This window comes from Betta splendens, chromosome 9 (assembly GCF_900634795.4).
Source record: "Betta splendens chromosome 9, fBetSpl5.4, whole genome shotgun sequence".
Taxonomy (NCBI): domain Eukaryota; kingdom Metazoa; phylum Chordata; class Actinopteri; order Anabantiformes; family Osphronemidae; genus Betta; species Betta splendens.
This window is the reverse complement of record NC_040889.2, coordinates 8,965,285-8,984,140: the sequence shown is the minus strand read 5'-3', so window position 1 is coordinate 8,984,140 and position 18,856 is coordinate 8,965,285. Positions and strand designations below refer to the sequence as shown.

At 43.1% G+C, this 18,856-nt stretch overlaps 1 protein-coding gene across 2 annotated transcripts in view; it reads right to left on the bottom strand.

Moving 5' to 3' along the window:
- The window catches only part of exoc4 (exocyst complex component 4), an 83,735-nt gene that overhangs the window by 53,205 nt on the left and 11,674 nt on the right, over positions 1-18,856 (bottom strand). For both annotated transcript variants that reach the window (XM_029161747.3, XM_041072193.2), the window contains exons 8-10: positions 18,640-18,820; positions 10,539-10,684; positions 10,205-10,293 (exon numbers count right to left, since the gene is read on the bottom strand). In XM_029161747.3, the coding sequence (XP_029017580.1) occupies positions 10,205-10,293; positions 10,539-10,684; positions 18,640-18,820 (416 nt within the window). The remainder of the gene's footprint in view (positions 1-10,204; positions 10,294-10,538; positions 10,685-18,639; positions 18,821-18,856) is intronic.

The following is an 18,856-nucleotide window of genomic DNA, read 5'->3' as shown; positions in this document are numbered from 1 at the left end:
GGGAAGTGGGGAGATCATAGGGGAGAGAAGGAAGACCGAAGCTCATTACCTCCACTCATCCTGAAGTAATCAATATAATTGATGGGGGAGAAATTGCGACTCATTGTCAATACAGCGAACTGCGGAGGCGTTGTGTGTGCGTGTGTGTGTGCATGCAGAACAGTTTCAGTGCAACGTTACGCATGGCTGCATGCACACACGTTAACTTAAAGGCGAGGCGGGAGCCTTCCTGTCTTCATGCCATCAACACAATGTTGTTTATTAGAAGTCCCACGTCGCAGAGAGACAAGACACACACAAAGGACTGCAACAACAGACAACAGATATTATTATTCAAACCAAAGGATTTTTAACCCTGTGTGGGAAATGTTTAGGGAAAAGTTTCTGAGAAAAGTTTCTAAGAAGAACACCCTCAACTTGCTGACTGCACTTTTCCGTAGAACTCTGGTCAGTTTAAAAGAGGTGCGACGCCACGTCGACAGAGCTGAGCGAGTTAAGTGGAAACTCTGAATATAAATCAAACAAGTCTGTGATCCGAGCTACGCTGATAGGGTGAGGTTGTGTTCTGAAATGGCGGAGGTTTCAGCTTGGCAGAAAGTCTGGCTCTTCTGTTTCATTTCCATGTCCAATGCAAAGCCTGTGTGATATAACACAAAGACGCCTCGCCGCCGTGCGAAAGCTGCCTGCCTTACCTGCGCACTCATCCCAGCCCTGCATTCAAATGCATATCAACCCATTGTTCCCTTTGCCCGGCTCCCTAATACATTTCTAATGGAACAAGTTTCATTTAAAAAGTGGGGGAGACAACACTCCCCTTACTTTCATTATAATGACGGGGGAAGCGCTCATTTCCATCCACGACTTTCTGATTTCAGCCTGTTGCCATGAAATTTGCTTGTGCGGTAACTTCACTTTCGTGTTGCTAAGTGGAGACAGAGATGAGGTCCAATTCGCTAAAAGTCCCTCTCTCTCCGTCTTTCTATCCTTTCATACCTCCTTAGGTGCTGATTCAATTAAGACTCTATTACAGGCACCTAAACAAAGCCGCCGCCAACGCGCTCCTCTCCTCGCCCTCACCCAGTCACAAACTTCTCTCTCATCGTCAGCCGGCTAAACTTCTGCTTCCTAGTCATCAACTTGCAAACACTCAGGTTCCCATGAACGACATCCACACGTCACAGACTCCGGAGAACTTAGCGTTACTTGCTCCGAAAGCTTTGATTACCTGGTACCCAAGTACACACACACTTCACGCACGCCAACACGTGCACCACACAGACCAGCCCGTACGTACTTCCAGTGACGGTGACCAATTTAATTTCATGCTCTAAACATCTGCATCCGTGTCAGACAAAGCAGTGAGGAAGAGACCTCATTGATCCATGGGGTCTGGGACCAGCTGCCAACGGGGCATAGCACTGATGAATATTAAATAGGCTGGCATTAATATGCATGGGATTCTTCGGAGTTGTCTAGACGTGACAGGGTGGCTCCGCTTTCAGGTCAGGATGCCACCAAACTGCTGCCAGCCCTCTCTGGACGGAGTTTGTGTGTGTGTGTGTGTGTGTGTGTGTGTGTGTGTGTGTGTGTGTGTGTGTGTGTGTGTGTGTGTGTGTGTGTGTGTGTGTGTGTGGTTTGATCCAGGATTAGTAGGAGGGGTGTGTGGAGGTGTGGTGCTCAGTGGGATGGCAACTGCAAGCTGGGAAAGAAGAACTGACACATTCTAATGTGGTCAAAGCTGCCTGAAATCCCCCTGGAGGACTCTCTGCAGCCCAAAGCAGACATGACACACAACTTCTATCCATAAAAGCATAGGTGGAATACAGTTGAGCATATGTACATAAGATACAATGGCTTTAACAGCACAACAATCACACACACACACACACACACACACACACACACACACCCATCCAGCCTTAGCATGCGCTCCCCAGCCAACATGTAATCAAGTTGGGCACTGACTTAGTGAAATTGCATTAGCTACACTTTCTTGGGTTTGATGAGAAACAGGTTTGATCCTGTGATGAATTCCGGGTCTGCAGATTTAGGCCGAGACAGAAACGAACGTGTGATGCCTTCTTTAACACACTTCCTCCACTCCTGGGATCGGTGTGTTTCTGTATGAGGCCGTGAGTGTGAGAGAGAGAGTGAGATGAGGAAATCGAGACACAAGTGCAAAGAAACAGTTACCTCCAGCGCAAATGTGTGTATACTGTATATACTGTATGAAGGAATGGTAAAAGCTTAGACCACAACACATCACTGGGCCCAACCTGTGTTTGCCCAGGTCTCGCTACAACAGCCATGCACGTCTTGTGATCACAGTTGTAATCTGCCTTTTCTACCCAGTGAGCCTGCGTCCACGTGTTATCAAAAGGTCAGCGCCAGAGGACCAAAGACGTCTGTGATCACTCCGGCTAGATTCTGATTGGGACTAGCAGGAGGGCACCTATGTGATTGGCGTAATTGACACACAATCATGTCCCTCACAAAGAAGCAGGAGCCAGAAAGGCTCAAGAAGATGAAAACAATTGGCTGCGCTGAGCAAGACAGCATGAGCAGAATTAAACAGCGGCAAACAAACAGACAAACAATCATGACTGGACAACAGCAGTACATATCCTAATTAAAAGATGCTAGGTGAGATCCTCTGATATGTGAATGGTTCACAGTATTCAGAGCAACAGGCGCAGTGAAGCCGATGGTCTTTGCTTGATTGAAGTGTGTAATCTGTGCCGGTGGCTGGGAACGCACAAGTTAAATTGTGCAAGCAGAAAGCAACACATACGTAGAATAATTCAATTTTTCACCCCCTGATGACCTCGACTGTCTGTAGCTGCTATGCGATGAAAATTAGTTTAGGAATGATCAATTCAGGTAATATCCCCCATGTACAAATGTGTTGTATTTAAATGTGTGTGTGTGTGTGTGTGTGTGTGTGTGTGTGTGTGTGTGTGTGTGTGTGTGTGTGTGTGTGTGTGTGTGTACACATGTTTTTCCTTCAACATGGGGACCATAAACCATGTTTTTTTTCGCTATCAAGGCGGGGACACTTGGCAGGTCCCCACCAGTCCAAAATGCTTTTTTTGATGGTCAAGATGTGATTTTATGACCGAGGTGGTTAGAATTGAGTTTAGGTTCCAATTAGAGCAAAGGTGAGACGTCTGCCTTTTGTTGTGATGGTTAGGGTTAGGGGCTAGGGAAGGCAATATGTCAATGGTGAGTCCCAACGTAGATGTGAAACACGACTCTGTGTGTGTGTGTGTGTGTGTGTGTGTGTGTGTGTGTGTGTGTGTGTGTGTGTGTGCGCGCGCGCGTCGGCTGCGTGCTCACAAAAACGAAAACCTGCTGAGATCAGTATCTGTGTCAATAATGCATGAATTTCTGGTCAATTCCGGGCATCCCATTTCACTCAGACTGTCTTCATGTCTCGATGGCTCTAAATGAGCGTCTTCTATTATTGAAATTAATTTGAAGGGATCTATCTGCGACTCCACCGACCAGGAGACCAAATTCAGTGCTCAGCTGAGAATAAACGCCATAAATAAATGACAGCATAAATAAATTCAGGTGCAAATTGAGTTGAATTAATTATTAAAATGTCACCGTGGCATACAATGTGTCTCCCTGGTCCTGGGTTTAATGAATGCACATCTGTCAGTGATGGTATGACAACAATGCACTCAGGTAACAGGATGAATATTAATTGTGCAGAAAGTGTCTGAGACATGAGTAGGTGTAATCCTAAACATGGCTGATTTTGAGGACGGGGATTTATGAGCAGCTGGGGCTGTTTGATGATTGTTTATGAAACTCCAGTGCAGCTTTAATCTGATAACTGGTTTCCATTCTAAATACAACAGATTAAATATTTGTATCCACCTCAACTAAAATTTAAATGCCATTTTTTTTCCAAACAAGCTAAAAACCTGTACAGTAGCTACAAACATTAGAGCCGAGCAGAAAATCATGAAATTAGATTAAACATTTATCTAATACGCTGAAACACTTGCTGTTTGTCTAAATGTTTCACACCATGATATCACAATCATCTGTGATTGGAGTGCAACAACTCCCACAGTAAAATACACGCTAGAAACCAATTTAGTCAAATGGTGTGACTGCGATTCTCTGTCTGTATGTTACATTTCCACCCAGTAGCTAAGGCAACGCCACCACAGCAACACACCCAGTCCTGAATAAACTACACCAGCCATGCCTCTGATAACATAAATAATGATGAAGAGCACACATGTGTATGAAAGACCAAGATATCATTTCTTTGCTTGGACTCAGCAGGGAATCAGACCACACACTGAGCATCCTATCCGTCTGTGGAACAGCCTGTTGCATTGGTAAAGAAAGAAATGTGGCTGCTTATTTGTCTGGCTGGTGAAGCCACTACATCACGCCAAGGTCTCTACACCCTCAAGTCCCAAATGCCCTTCTTGCACCGTTTTATCCTTCGCTCCGTCCCTTTTCCTCATTTGCTCATCCCTCCATCTTCTCCAATCAGCAGGTCTGAGATTAAAAATAAACAAAGAGGTGGCAGCAGAAGGCGCCAATAATGACAAGACCAATGCTGATTAAAATTAGCCTCAGGTTGTAAAAATAGACCAACCTCTTTCTCTCTGATTAAATGTCCACACTGTGTAAACGATTACAACCTTGTTCCATTCTCCTCCTGTTGTCCTCTTTATGCCCCTGTCGTTTCTGTCCCTCGTTCTTCCATCTCCTCAGCATTTGATGTAAAGTAAATATTGACCTCATGTGAAAAGCTCATAATTCTGTATCACCCCACAATGTCTGGTGCATGATAATGAAAAGCTGCTTTCACATTTGTCAGTCCTTTTGGTTTCAGGGCCAGTGCATGTATGGGCTGAGTGAATAAAACCTGTTTAATGTAGGGGGCTTTGGCTTATGTAGGAGTAATCATGGCTGACATCCAGTTTTACCCCTGGGCTGAGCTATTTCAGCAGGTGTTGCTGGTCTATTTTTGGATAATCATCTGTGATTCACATTTTGTCCAGGAGTGAAAGGCCACAGAAGCTAAACAAGCTGAAGAAACAAGGTGCAATATACTGTGATCAATTCTGTATAGATTCTGTAAAAGGTCTCATTTCAGTAAGTCCACAAATATTTGACATAGCAATAATGAATCAAATGCCGGCAACGCTGAAAGCGTCCTTCCCTAATCACAAGCTTGATGAGGGACACTAAGTAAAACCAGCGCGGCATGTTTCACCCAGTCTGAGCCTCGCTCTGCTACTTTTAGCACCACGGCAACTGTAATTGAATTACAGGTCCCACAGTAGCTGAGAATTCAACTCTGTGAATTGGCACCTGCTTCATAAACTATTCAGATCACAGTCAATCTGTAAATGTTTTCATGCTGCAGAGTTCATTCTAAACAGAAAACATGCTGTGCGCCGCTCTTTTGCTATTATGCTATCTCACAGAAAACTAAAGATAATAGCACACACTTTCCCACATGGAGAGAAAACTGGAAACCTGATTTCAGGGAGGGGGAGGCGAGACGGAGCCGGAAACCCCAAGCACACGGATGGGGACAATATGCAAAGTCCACAGTGAACGACAGCAAGTGGATTTGAAGCCGGCGGCTTCTGGCTGTAAAGAGATAGTGCTAACCAGCGCACCACCATGCTGCCCCATGGGGAAGCTAATACGGGTTAACAATTATCATGCACCTTTACAAAATATATCTAAGGGCAAATCCAAGGGATATTTGAACATGATGACTTCAAGCTAACACAGACTATGCTAAATAACTGCAAAGAGCATCTTCAGGAGACTGGGTCTGTGTTCCTGCAGGACTGTTCCATATTTGCTTTCATGCTGAACACAAATAACAGCTCTGCGCAGTAATAGCCTGTCAGGTAACCCAGGTACCTTACATTTTATCTACAAGCCCAGTGACGCTGCTGCTGGAACAAAGCAATTCATAAAGGTCTGACACTGGGGCAAGAGGGGAAACATCATTTTCTGGTGACAGTTCTGCTTGGAACTGAGGCCGCATAGACTCAGTAACAACATGTCAGTCAGGTAATGTAAAGCATGTCAGGCTTGTCATGTATGACATAACTCAGCATGCATAAACATAACCTGCACATACGTCATGGCCAGAAGCTTAGCTTTCATTAGTCACTAATATGATGTGTGTTTAAATTTTTAAACATAATTTTATTTGATACATCAGCTACTGTAAAGAATTCAATGTGTTTATGATTTTCAGATAATTTTTTTCATGTTAATACAAACAAATCTGTTAAAAACAGCAATTGTCAAATGGCTAAGAGTGAAATCTAACACTGAGAAAAGAGAGATGATCAGAGCCAGTGTATGAAGAGCATCAAGAAAACATCAAGAGCAGGGCATCAATCCCAGCTAAGCAGGTGTCTCTGGCATTCCAGAATCATAATCCCCTAATTATTATTGACTTTTTAACCAACAAAGTTCAAATCCACCTAAGGTTTCATTTATAAATATGATAAATTGTAATTGCAAGGTCAATGGAAGTCAAGTATCGATTAATCCCAGAGACGCGTGAGCAACCATCACAGTATGCTCGAATTCTGACAACAAACAAAGAGAATGAATTATTGGAAAAACAATCATTTGAATTGCAAGTAAGTGATTTTGCAGTTAAAAGTGATTTACTGGATTGACTGGAGTGTGATACACGATGAGGAACAGTTACATGCGAATAGGGTAATATGTGGAAAGAAATGGTCTAAATGACAAAGATGTGACTCACAATAAACAATCAATGGGGGGCGTGCTTCCTCTGAGCTCTCCCTAATGAGCCCACACTGACCTTTCCCTAAACATAATCCCAATCCCGTTTGGCCACGTGTGCAGCATCACACATCGCTTGGCAGGAACACACTGTTTCTGCGACTTCACCTTACCAGCGCACACTCTCCTGTGAACATGCGGCTATCAACATCTGCCAGCCCCACCCAATATCCCACCCAGCAGCACCTCCACGCTCATGTCTCCTACTAGACAGTTTTCCATTTGCACCTCCTCTCCCCGTTGGGGTGCACAAATTAGCTTGACAAGGAACACCACTTCTGGTTGCCCCCCAGCAGTCACTCCTCTCCTTCGCCCCCACCCCCTTCCCTGTTCCTGCCTCTCTCATGGGAACATGATGCTATTATATATAAACAAGAAGCCCCTGAAACAACACAGGCTCTTTTTTTCCTCTACCCCAGGCTTCGTTTTTGAGGGCTAGGCAGGAGATCCATTTGTAACTAAAATGCTTGCACAGAGGAGACGGCTTTTGTGTTGTTTGCTGGACACCCTGCGAATAACAGCATTTGAATATCAAAAGACAAACGGGGAATGTGTGAAATGAGTTGATTATGACTACATCTTTGTGGGGTAAGGTGTCAGATGTGTGACAGAGCTGGGAATGGGGGTGTTCATACTGGATGTGTGTGCGTGTCAGTGGGGAAAGGAGGAAGTTTGAAGTGTGTGTGTTTATATCCAGGGCAGGTGTGGTGTGGTGATAGGCAGGTTGTGTACAGGGGTGGAGTTGTCACTTCAAACGTGCCCTGGGGCAAGGTAATATAGGCCCAAACACAATGAACGGTCACAGCACAAAGAGAAATAAAATCAAAGGAATGCTATAAATGCATTACGAGCTCAGCGTGGGGCAAGACTGCAGTCGTTATTAAGATATATTCACACTTCACCTCCCAGATGACCACTGGGTCATCCACTGCACACACACACACACACACACACACACACACACACACACACACACACACACACACACACACACACACACACACACACACACACTGCAGACACAATAAAAAACAGAGTAGGGTGAGGACATAAAAGTCTGGAGGTTGGAAGGAACACAGAGGACTATGTTGGGCATGGCAACACATCTGCAGCTGGAATATTGTTATTTTCATTATTTATTCATAGGGAATATGATTGAATCTGGATGAGGGTCTGTGATTCTGAAGTAGTGCTTATGTCAAAGATGCGCGCACACACACACACACACACACACACACACACACACACACACACACACACACACACACACACACACACACACACACACACACAGACGCAGCTGAGGATCTGCTGTACATATCAATACTATATGCTGTGCAGACACACATTCACTACATTCAGATCCACTGTTCCAGATGTGGCTACATGTGGAGATGTAATAAAGCCTTCAGATGATGCATTGGATTAATTGAAGTGTAGGAGATGCGCTTCAGTGAAGAAAACAAGCAATTAAGTCCCAGGATGTTTGCATGCGTACATGAGGCATGTGAATATGCGCCTGTGTGTGTCTGTGTTTAATGATATATGGTAGTCCTAGCCCCAGGGGACGTAACGTACATATTGCACATATTACAGATTAATTTAAAACCCATTAGAGGAGTCTGAGTGTTACAAAAGTTACAATATCATTACACACTGCTGTTTGGATTTTCCCTACAGACACGCCGCAAACTTGTACAAGAGTGTCAGAGTGTGTTAAAAGTAACCTCTGCACAAGCCACTATCATCTCATTACGTCATAGCTTGTTGGGTGCATTTGTGGATTTAAAAGGAACAATCTAACTTTTCTTTCCAAGGTTGTCTTGGTGAGCATTGGAGTTAATAACTATATTGACTTGAAGTAGACCGCTGAGGGGGAAAAAAAGAGTTGAGGAAACTCCAAGTGGAGAGACTAAGAGACACACATGACTAAGCTTTAAGTGTTGAGTAATCCCATAGCCAGGAGAACTCATCAAGTCAATCTCTCAATTCTGACTCTTTTCCTCTCGCTCACGCCGTCCCTGCAGTCAGTTTAATTTGAAGAGAGAGAAAATGTCCCTTTCCACACCATCTCAATACATATTTTTCTAATTTCTTCCTTCAGAAATCTCTTAATAGCTTCTTCGCTGGACCCTGATGAAAACAATGACTTTTAACCTTCCTCTCCCTCCCTCCTCCCCTCCATCCATCTTTTCCCTCCCTCCATCGCAGTCGACTTATTTCACTTTCTAAATGATTTCTTACTCCTTCAATCTCTCTGCAGCCATTCAGGCCTCGGCCTGGGCTTGTGGCCGGTGCTACGCATTGTGACAGGTGAAATGAAAGCCCAGAGAAATCTCATCTTCTTATAAACGCTTCGAGGCATTCAGCCAGTCAAAAAAAATATTTTTCTCCCCCCCCAATCCCTTTCCGAGGCACGGACAGATGGAAAGAGAAAAAAGTGAGCCGTTATTTGAAGACCATTTGGGATTTTCCTTTATCCACAGTTAATCAGTGCTCTTTTTGTAAGACTGAGGTAGTACATTTTGAATACATTTACAGACTACCTATTGTAAGAGTGGGGCTTCTTGTCAAAAACTACAACCACAGTCTGCACTGAAGTAACCTGCAAAGCTGTTATTAATGTTGTTATTGTTATTTTTAATATAATTCAACATCATTCAAGTAGTTAACCCTCAAATGTCAGTTTAATAACTTCAACGCATCATTTCGCTCATGTGTTGTAGTCCCTTAGATTAAACACATTTATTTTCTCTCTGCTATTCGGGCATTGCCAAGAGTCTGGGGTAAAAATGGGAAGAGTAGCAGACAAACAGCGCTGTCAGGTACCGCTGATTGAAACCTCAAGGTCACAGGCAGAGAAACAGAGAGTCAGAGAGAGAAAGAGAAGAAGCAGGGGCAGTTCAGCAGCCGGGGCTCTCCAGAGTCTGGCTGTGTAGCTCTCTACATGTGTGTGCGAGGGAGAAGTTTTCATGGCTTCTCTCCCTGCAGGAGAATTGTGCAAAGTCACCCCGCTCTCTGCCTCTCGTCAATCTCTCTATGGTTGCCTTCCTCTCCACACCCCTGTCACCTGCCCTCCTTTTCCTGAGTGTAACTTCTTGACCTGCAGCATGTCCTTTATATCAACACAGCACCTTGCTCTCCATTTCCCCAAATCCCCTCTCCACACATTCTCCTGCCTTTTCTGACTGCCTAATAGATCTCTATTTTTACTACGGTGTCTGCTTTTTCCTTAGCCAACCCCTTGGTGTACACCTTTAATTTTCTCTGGCCCACTTTACCATTTTATCACCGCTTTGTCAACACTTTTCACACCGTCTGCCTGGTCATCTCAACTCACGCTATCTGGCTCTTCATGAGTTCTCTGTAGCCTCCACTCTCTCACCTTGTAATTCTCCACTTTTACTGTAGAGTTCTCGCCTCTGCTCTCTCAGGTAGGCACTCATGCTGATGGCATGGGAAGAGGATTCAAACCTGCGAAATATACAAAGGGTCAACGAATGGCCACAAAATACAGTAGTACTGAAAACAATATTAAAAAAATCACATTATTGGCTTTAGAATAGTGACTTTATAATAATGTGACTTTAATGTAAGTCTTGTTTCTGTGTATTTCATTTGAAGATGTTAGAATGTGTAATAATAAAAAGCACTACTCCTATACGCAGAGAAATATTTTCCATTTGGACATTTAAGTACAGTTAAGAGTGGGTCCTTACTTGAAAAGTGACTGCTTGGCACGGTGGGGTTTTTTCTTTGCAAAGAAAGCAGCAAACTCGCTGCCGGTGCTGGCATAGGAGAGCTGAGCTGAGGGCTCCGTGGCACTGCGGCTGTTCTTCACATCAAGGTACTCCATCAGCAGAACCTAAAGCAAAGACAGATTCCTTGGTCGATAGCAGAAAGTTTAAGGCACAGCAAATGTTTCACTATTATTTTGATGCCAATTGTTTAGCGTGAAAGAGATTCACGGATTTGTGTAATACTGTCTGTATAAGACTACTGTAAACTGGTCCATAAACATAGAGAGAGACTGAAACAAAGAAACCATAACAAAAGTTATTGCTTATTTAATATGATAACATTAACTATGTAAAATATGATCAGAATTCAAAACAACCCAATAACAATGTAACAATATGTATAAAACTACTGCCTACGACTACTTTCTATGGCTAGTAAAATACAACACACACTCACTTGGTCATGCACACGCCATCAGACTAGGCTCTATCTCTGTGGAACTCATTCCCATACAGGCTTAAACCAAAAATTACTGTAGTGTGGAAGTGCAAAAAGTGCTGCATTTGATTTGAATGTCTGGATTAGGCTGTCGGTGTGATACTGCCTTGCAGCGCAGCTAATTGAGGTGCTTCTGAAAACAGGAGGATTTAAGTTGGTTTTCCCAGTCGCTCTGTCGCCGACTGTGATCATCATACTTACAACTAAGAAAAGCTTAATTCAACAGAAACGTGTATCTAGACGATCGTCTTACAGCCCTTGAAGCAGAATGGTCTTCGTGGTATTAGACATTATCAAGTCAAAACAACCCTAACTTTAAGATGGAACAAGGCCACTGACATGACTGAACGCTTCTGATGACCACTGTTAAATTCTTGTCCTCCATTTCCCTTTTCCGTCTGCATGATCCATGGTGGAATCCATCAACGTCTTATCATGCTTCATAAAAATCTTATCAACTTCTAACAATAGGACAAGCGCATTGAAACTCTGTCCAGACAAAGAAAGTTAACTTCCTCTACTCTATCATTATATCTGTACATTCCCTGTGTTGCTTTGATTGGCTCTCATTTTTCAAAATCTCTCATTCCTCACAATTCTATTTTCTCTCATCTGCTCCGTCTAACTCGTTGCGTTGTTCCCGTTCTCTCTCGCCCCTTCCTCATCCCTCTCTGTGTGAATACATATGTTCTAAAATAGCCTCCCATATCTAATAGCTTCATAATTTAACAGGGCCATTTAGCCCGTGTGTGTCTAATTCTGAGGCGCAGTGTGGGTCAGCCCAGAACGGGACAGGAGTAATGGCAGAGCAGATGGAGATCCATCCTGACCATAATGATGTAATTAACATTGTGAGAGCACCCCCTGTCATGCATGGGAAAGCCTTCACATGCTAGTACTGATGCTAATTCAAGTCCACACGCATGCGGGCCTTTGCACTTATACATGCAAAGGCAGATGTGTTGGGGAAAGAGGTCAGTATCATTTTAGTGCAAAATAAAATGCAAAAATGTGAAATTAAATGCATGTGGGGTCAAATCGTTAGGCTGTAAATGTGAATGCAAAAGTTAAACATGCACACTCAGTCTTCCTCCACACACCCTGTTACTCCTAATACACTTTCCTCATCACAGGCGGTGCTAGAGGCCGTATCGCAACTGGCAACACCAGGGCCTGCACTTGCCTCATGTAGTTAATCCTATCAGTGTATTAATTACTAATGATGAGCTGATGGGGCAAAACCCCCCACTTCCATGCAAGCTAACACCCAAGTAGACTTAATGAAATGCCAGTGCTGGGCTGATGAAGGGGCTCCGACCCTACTTAAATTGCATTAGCCCAGAGACAGAGTGAACTTTGGAGACAATTAACTACACTGCTAGGACAGACAGGAAGATGGAAGGATGGGAGGCAGAGAGTAGCACCGAAGGAGAAAAGGAAAGAAGGGCAGGAAAAGGCGGGAAGGAGCTGTGGAGAGCAGAGACAGCAAGTGATTATAGGTGGAGGAAGAATGGCAAACAGAATGCTAATGGGGGAACTCCAATCAATAACCAGTTGTTGCTGAATCCACACCCCCATCACCAGCGACTGAGGAGTCAGTTAAAACCAACTTCCTTCATGTATGTAAACATGAATATTGTGCCTTGGCAGCAACACACTCAATTAGCAACAATCTATTCTTGAAGTATTGTGTTTTAAAGTGCGGTGAGTGGCTCATCTCCAGCTGTCAGCTATTCTACTTATCTTAACTAAATATCCACAAAGTACAAACTACACAGATAAGTCAACAACCACCCACAAAGCACTCCCTGGCATCTGCTCCATACAATAAAGCCTCAACTTAGTTGCCTAGCATTGAATATTCCAACTATAGCAGGGAACCGTGCCTGCAAGGCCACACTCCTATTCAACACCTATAATAAACTTCACTTCTCTTGTGATGTCATTTACTACGAGTAAAACACCTGGAGAAATGTTACTACCTGTAGTGGTATAAAAAATATGACGATGTTCCTTAATAACATTTTTAAAGAGAACATAGCTATAATTAGTTTTAAATGAATAAAACATTTGTTTGTTTAATTTGAGGCAACAAGTGTTTTGCAGATCAATTACTTACCTCAAAAAAATCAAATGGGGCACCTACCAACATGACCTGAACATTCTGTACTGTACCTGTCGTCACACAATGAACAAGACAGTTTGCTCTTCTTTCCTCCATTCTCCCATGTACCCACCAGGTCAAACATATACAGTAAGATCACTTTTACTTTTATTTTAGAAAGTTTTCTGCATAGTTAAATAAAAAGATGAAAAAGTATAAGGTGAAAGCACTGAAACACACATAAAGCATTGTAATGAGGAGAAAGCTGGTGATGCAGAGGAGCTGGCTGCAGCCAGATCATCACAACAATCCAAACCTGCATCTAACAGACCTACCAATCACCAATATTAATTAGCCGTGACCAAAATGAAAGCTGAAGTGCTGGGAACATCTGATGTAACTGGCTTGGCTATCAGACGTTTATAGAAATGACACAAATATAATGTTAACACACGGTCTCCCACTCTCAACTGGCAACTGCTAGTAGCAGATGGAAACAAACTCATGTCTGATTTCACATTTTCTTCTTTCTTTAAGCAGTTTAGACTGAAAATCAGACATTTAAACATCACGTCTGCGCAAAAAGGGACCTGTACGTGACCTTGGTTCAATGACTTCCACTGTGACAACCACTCAAAAGGTCTTCATAGTTGACCGAGAAACAAAAAAGTGAGGAAAAAGGTGAGGAGAGGCTGAATTTACAAAAACTTTGCATGTGAGAGGTGGTAAATGGATGTTCACACTGGATAATAAGATAAAGTTTAAGCCTTCACGCCAGCTCGAATGTATGTCTGCGTTTGAGGGCTTGGGCTTCATCCCAAGACTCACATCAGCTACAGGTTGTAGGAAACAAGCAGGACGGCTTCATGGAAGTCTGCCTTTCTCATTCATTACCAGCACTGCCACTTATTTATGCTGCGCCAAATGTCACACTTTGTGCTTGGAGAAAGGCGATACTCATCTTCCATTTTCTTCCATTAGAGCTTGTACGTCCAACAAATCACTGCAATTAGGAGAGCATCACTCGAGGCTTTGCAGGTGAGCACTTGTCATTGGTTAAACTCGCCAGTCAATTGACTATAATTAAAGAAATAAATATCACTTAATTTCCTCTTTCCTTGTTTGCTTCCTCCCTTTATTATTACCGCGTCTTGAAAGCGGCTGGGAGAAGCATCTCAGCACTTTGTATTTTCTCAAGGCTTTATTGAAAGAGGCTGTTTCCCCACTAAATCCCTTGGCTGGTGTCTTGTCACAAAACATATTGACTGATATCCCTTGCTGCTAGCTTGAAGTTAAAGCCCAAAGTGTCCTTGGCCATCAAAGAAAGGGTTCTGTATACACCCTGTATTGATTGTGTTCCAGAAACTTCAATAACCTTCACAAGTTCAGACAGAGCTTCGGCTACAACTACTCCCACCGCACTCAACTAGCGTTAAGCGGTGGGGGTTCCCACCTGATGTCGGCCACGTCTAGTCAATCCTTTGAAGACCATCTTGCTGAGGGAGGAAAGGAAGATGTTTAGTAAGACCCATTCTATTCTGTGTCCTTGCTGTGCCTTCAACATGTTTTGCGATGTAAAGCATTCGTATGCGTACTTACAGTGACTATTATTCATGTGAATGAAGGGAGGTGTGTTGCTTAGTTACAAATCAACCTTTTGGATTTTTCATAAAGAGCGTGTACACTTCAACAATGAGATCTTGGAGTCCGCTGGTAATTAAAGTATCTGCTTAGAGACATTGTCAATTTACTAAATCTTCCCTTTTTAATCAACAAGTCAAGAAAATGGCTGAAAAAAAACCTTCCTATCAGTGTTGAATTAACTCTTGATGTGAGAAGGGTGGTGCTTTGGATGTGATAGACTTCACTGTGCTCCGGCAATGAGTAAATATGACAGAGCTTTGGAGGGCAGAATAAATGTGACACATTGATTAAAATGTTGGGCGCGAACAACGTAGCGTTGTCTGCTCTTCATATCTAATTAAAAGAGATCATTGTCTTCTGGCTGCTCTCTGGCAGTTCAATTCGCCTTGGTTTCACTCTGCTGAGGAGCTGAGGGAAGGCAATGCATATTTAAGCCATTTGTATGTTTTAATATTTTGGCACACATTTAACACCCCCAGCTTTGCCCTGGGTAATCCATGGCAGTAAAATCTTTATGAAGTATTTAAGATGCTGTTTTAGATAAAGCTGCTGGCTCTAGAAGCGAGAATGTTGTAAAATAACACATAAAAACTGGGAAATAGTATTAGAAAACTTGGTTTGCAATAATATCCCAAGAGCTATATGAGAAAAAGGGCCATTTATTACATGCATCAGTGCATGTATTATCTAAACCGCTCATCCTGTTTAAGGGTTGAGAGGTTGCTGGAGCTGAGCCCAGCTATCAATGCAAAGGAGGGTGTACAGTCAGGATGGGCATGTACTGTACAAACACATAAAACAATTCAATTCATTTTCACAGCTTTGGTTAATTTGGAGTCATCAATTAATTTAAGTGCATGTCTTTTGTATTTTTGTATTGTGGGAGGCAAGTGTCCCTGAAGGAAACCCACAAGGACAAAATATGAGTAATAGTAAAAATATAAAAGAGTTGTCCAGTCAAGCATCTATAATGTACAAATCACGTCCATCAGAAAGCCCACAGTCAGTATTCATCCACAGTTTTTAGTCTAGATTCCTTCTGTCAATGAGGAACTCATTAAAAGTGTGATTTGCACTCTGGTCACATGCTGATGGCAGACAACAGCATGCTATCACCCAGCCACAAATTCTCCCAGAATGCACAAATGGTGAGATAATTAACGAACTCACACACCTGAAGCTCAACGGTCATCCAGGTCAGAGGGTGACGGGCGTCCGTAGCCAGAGACACTCTACATTAAATGACACTGCAACGAGGTGGTCTTAATGAAGAATGCATGGACGGGTTTGTGAACTGTGATCTTTTATGAACTGCGTTACCCAATTACCTGGCAAAGTGTTGCAACTTCCATGTCATTAATGATTCAAAGGGAACTTGTGGCGCTTCCGCTGTTTGGGCTAACGCTTGAATCTTTGCAAGCAGACGGGTTACCTCAATTTTGTGCTGGTGCTGTGCTGCACTTTTTTGGACGCGGCGAAAGAAAGACATTAAACATTTATGGATACACACAAATTCCACTCACTGAATCAAGATGGCTTTGAAGAACAGGGCAGGTTCTGATGGAAAAGGGAACAAGGCAGCAGGAGAAGGATACTGAAGTGCAATGACGTACACTTAGAAATGGAAATTCGATAATGCTGTGAATAATCAATGCATATACGCAAACAGATTCTACTGAAGGAGGCTTGAAAAATCAAGTAGGAGCAATAAAACACTCCTTCCAGCATCAATACTACCAATTATGATCCAGCCTTTCATGCTTCTAATCAATACTTCCACACGGCAACAAACAAGCAGCCAAACCAAATGCACTATTTCGAAGCAAGGATTGAAGGCAATACATGAATCTTGTCTCTCAAAAGCCTCTTCACCTACTCCCCATTGTAAAAAGCCAACCGGGCCTCAGTCACACATGATGAACAGTGTTTCTCAGCCAAGGCCTTGTAACTGGGTGCACCCTGTGTTTCTGTCGGCTCCTGCATCTGTCGGCTGGTATGTCATGCGTGGAAAGGTCAACCCGGTTTCTCCACTTCTCAAAGTGGAGAAAAGATAATACCTACCCAGGAGGTTTCCATGGTTGTCAAAGACGCGAACTGCAATAAGTTCACAACAAGATGGGCAGAGGTTCAACTGCTTTAATTGTGAAAGAATGAAACTGATACTAAAACTCTCGTTCTCGTGGTGTCCAGTTAATAGGTTGTTCAAGTTGACAGTAGTGGTGAAATAATATATTCCATAGGTAGTAGGGAAGTATAATAAAAAAAGGATTCTACAGCAGATAGGTGAGTAAAAAGGAGAAACTTGTTAGACACAAGTTGAGAAACTAACAAATAGATCATTTATGATCATTTTAGGTTTTGAGGCAGGCTGAGTGGGTTTCAGGTATATAAAGGTATAACATATAGAACAGTCTCAGTATCCAATAAAACCTGCCAGAGCCACTATGGGAACAGGAGGAATTTAATTTGCCTTATTGCTGATATGAGGCTCTCTAAAACAGAGAGCGCTAAATGAAGGGGTATGCAAAAGAGAGTTGATAGGGAGTATGGGAGCTATGAGAAGAAGGAAGCGAGATAATGCGATTAAGAAGGAAATTACAAGGAGAAAAAGGGGTACGCACAAGGTGTTGGGAAATTGAGAGCCTGTAATACAGAGACAGAAGGAATGATACTGGAGAAGGAAGGGAAATGGAAATGGAGAGAGGGAGAGCACAACAAAGCAAAACGAAGAGATGAGAGAAATGGACGGAGGAGAAAGGGGCCGTCGTATTGATACTATCGGTAAGGAAATAATAACACGAGTGAGTGAATAAGAAAACCTCATTTCACATAATGAGCATTCTAATCAAGAGACCACATTATCTCGCATCGCAGGGAGAGCGGAGCCCTTGGCAACTGGGTGTTGGCAGTGGTCACGAGCTGGGGAATGCCTTAATGCCTGCTACAACAGCACTGGTAGAGCCGAGCTATCACACTACATGCCTATGCACATTCACACACCTAAACGCGCCTGTTTTTACGCATCCAAGCATGCCAGCTGGAAAAAGCTGAGGTTATTGGAAGCAGGCGAGCCGTAGCCCCAGCTAAAAAAAGATCCACTTTCAATGCATTATGTGATCATGTGATCCTTCTCCATTTTTATACTTTTATGATGGGTCAAAACAATGTGGTGGGAAAATATTTAGCTACATATTAAGCTACTTTTTATAACACTAAATATCTACATTCTGTGTCTTTATTGGAAAGTTTACATGTAAATAAAGACATACACCATCATCTATAAAGACATACACCATCATCTTTAAGTGAGTAAGATTTACAATAGCTTGTGTGTGATGATATCCACGTTCACAGCTTCCAGCAAATGAGCGTGAGAGACAATGATGCTTTCTTGGGCATGAACACACACAGACACAATCACACACAGATCTTCCTCAGAGATTCACAATAGGTCAAGCTCAACAGCTGCTCATCCCCTGAACCAATCAAACAGAAGAAGGGAGCAAGGAGCCAGCATAAATACATGCCAATTAAAGAACCTCAAATTAATCCAGCCAGTCAAGCTTTCCCTGTCTGTTCATCACTATGCGTCACACTGCTGCCTGTTTCTCTACTGATGACACATGTAGTTTAGGAAAAGGTGAATCAAAACACTGTTTTAAAAGGGTAGAGTGTAAAACAAATCAAGACTAAACACATCTGAATGGGGAAACAGTGGGTGAGAAATAAAAGGAATCTGCTGGTTGTCCAACTTCACCACACGGATCACAAGAATTTGAATCCCATTCAGTATTGAGTATTACCTGTGAGCCTCACCACTGCTCAAAACTCACCTGCAGCACGGTCTGGATTTTGGCAGAAACGTCCGCCTGCTCGTAAAGCTTGATGCCTTCCTCGTGGGGCCCACTCGGACACCGCACAGCGATCTCCTGCAGGTGGGCCAACACCACGCTGTGAGCCTGGGCCACAGCCTTGAACTTATCAAACAAAAGCTCCAGCAGTTCCAGCAGCAGCCTGCAGAGGGAGACAGAGAGAGACAAACGCAGGTAA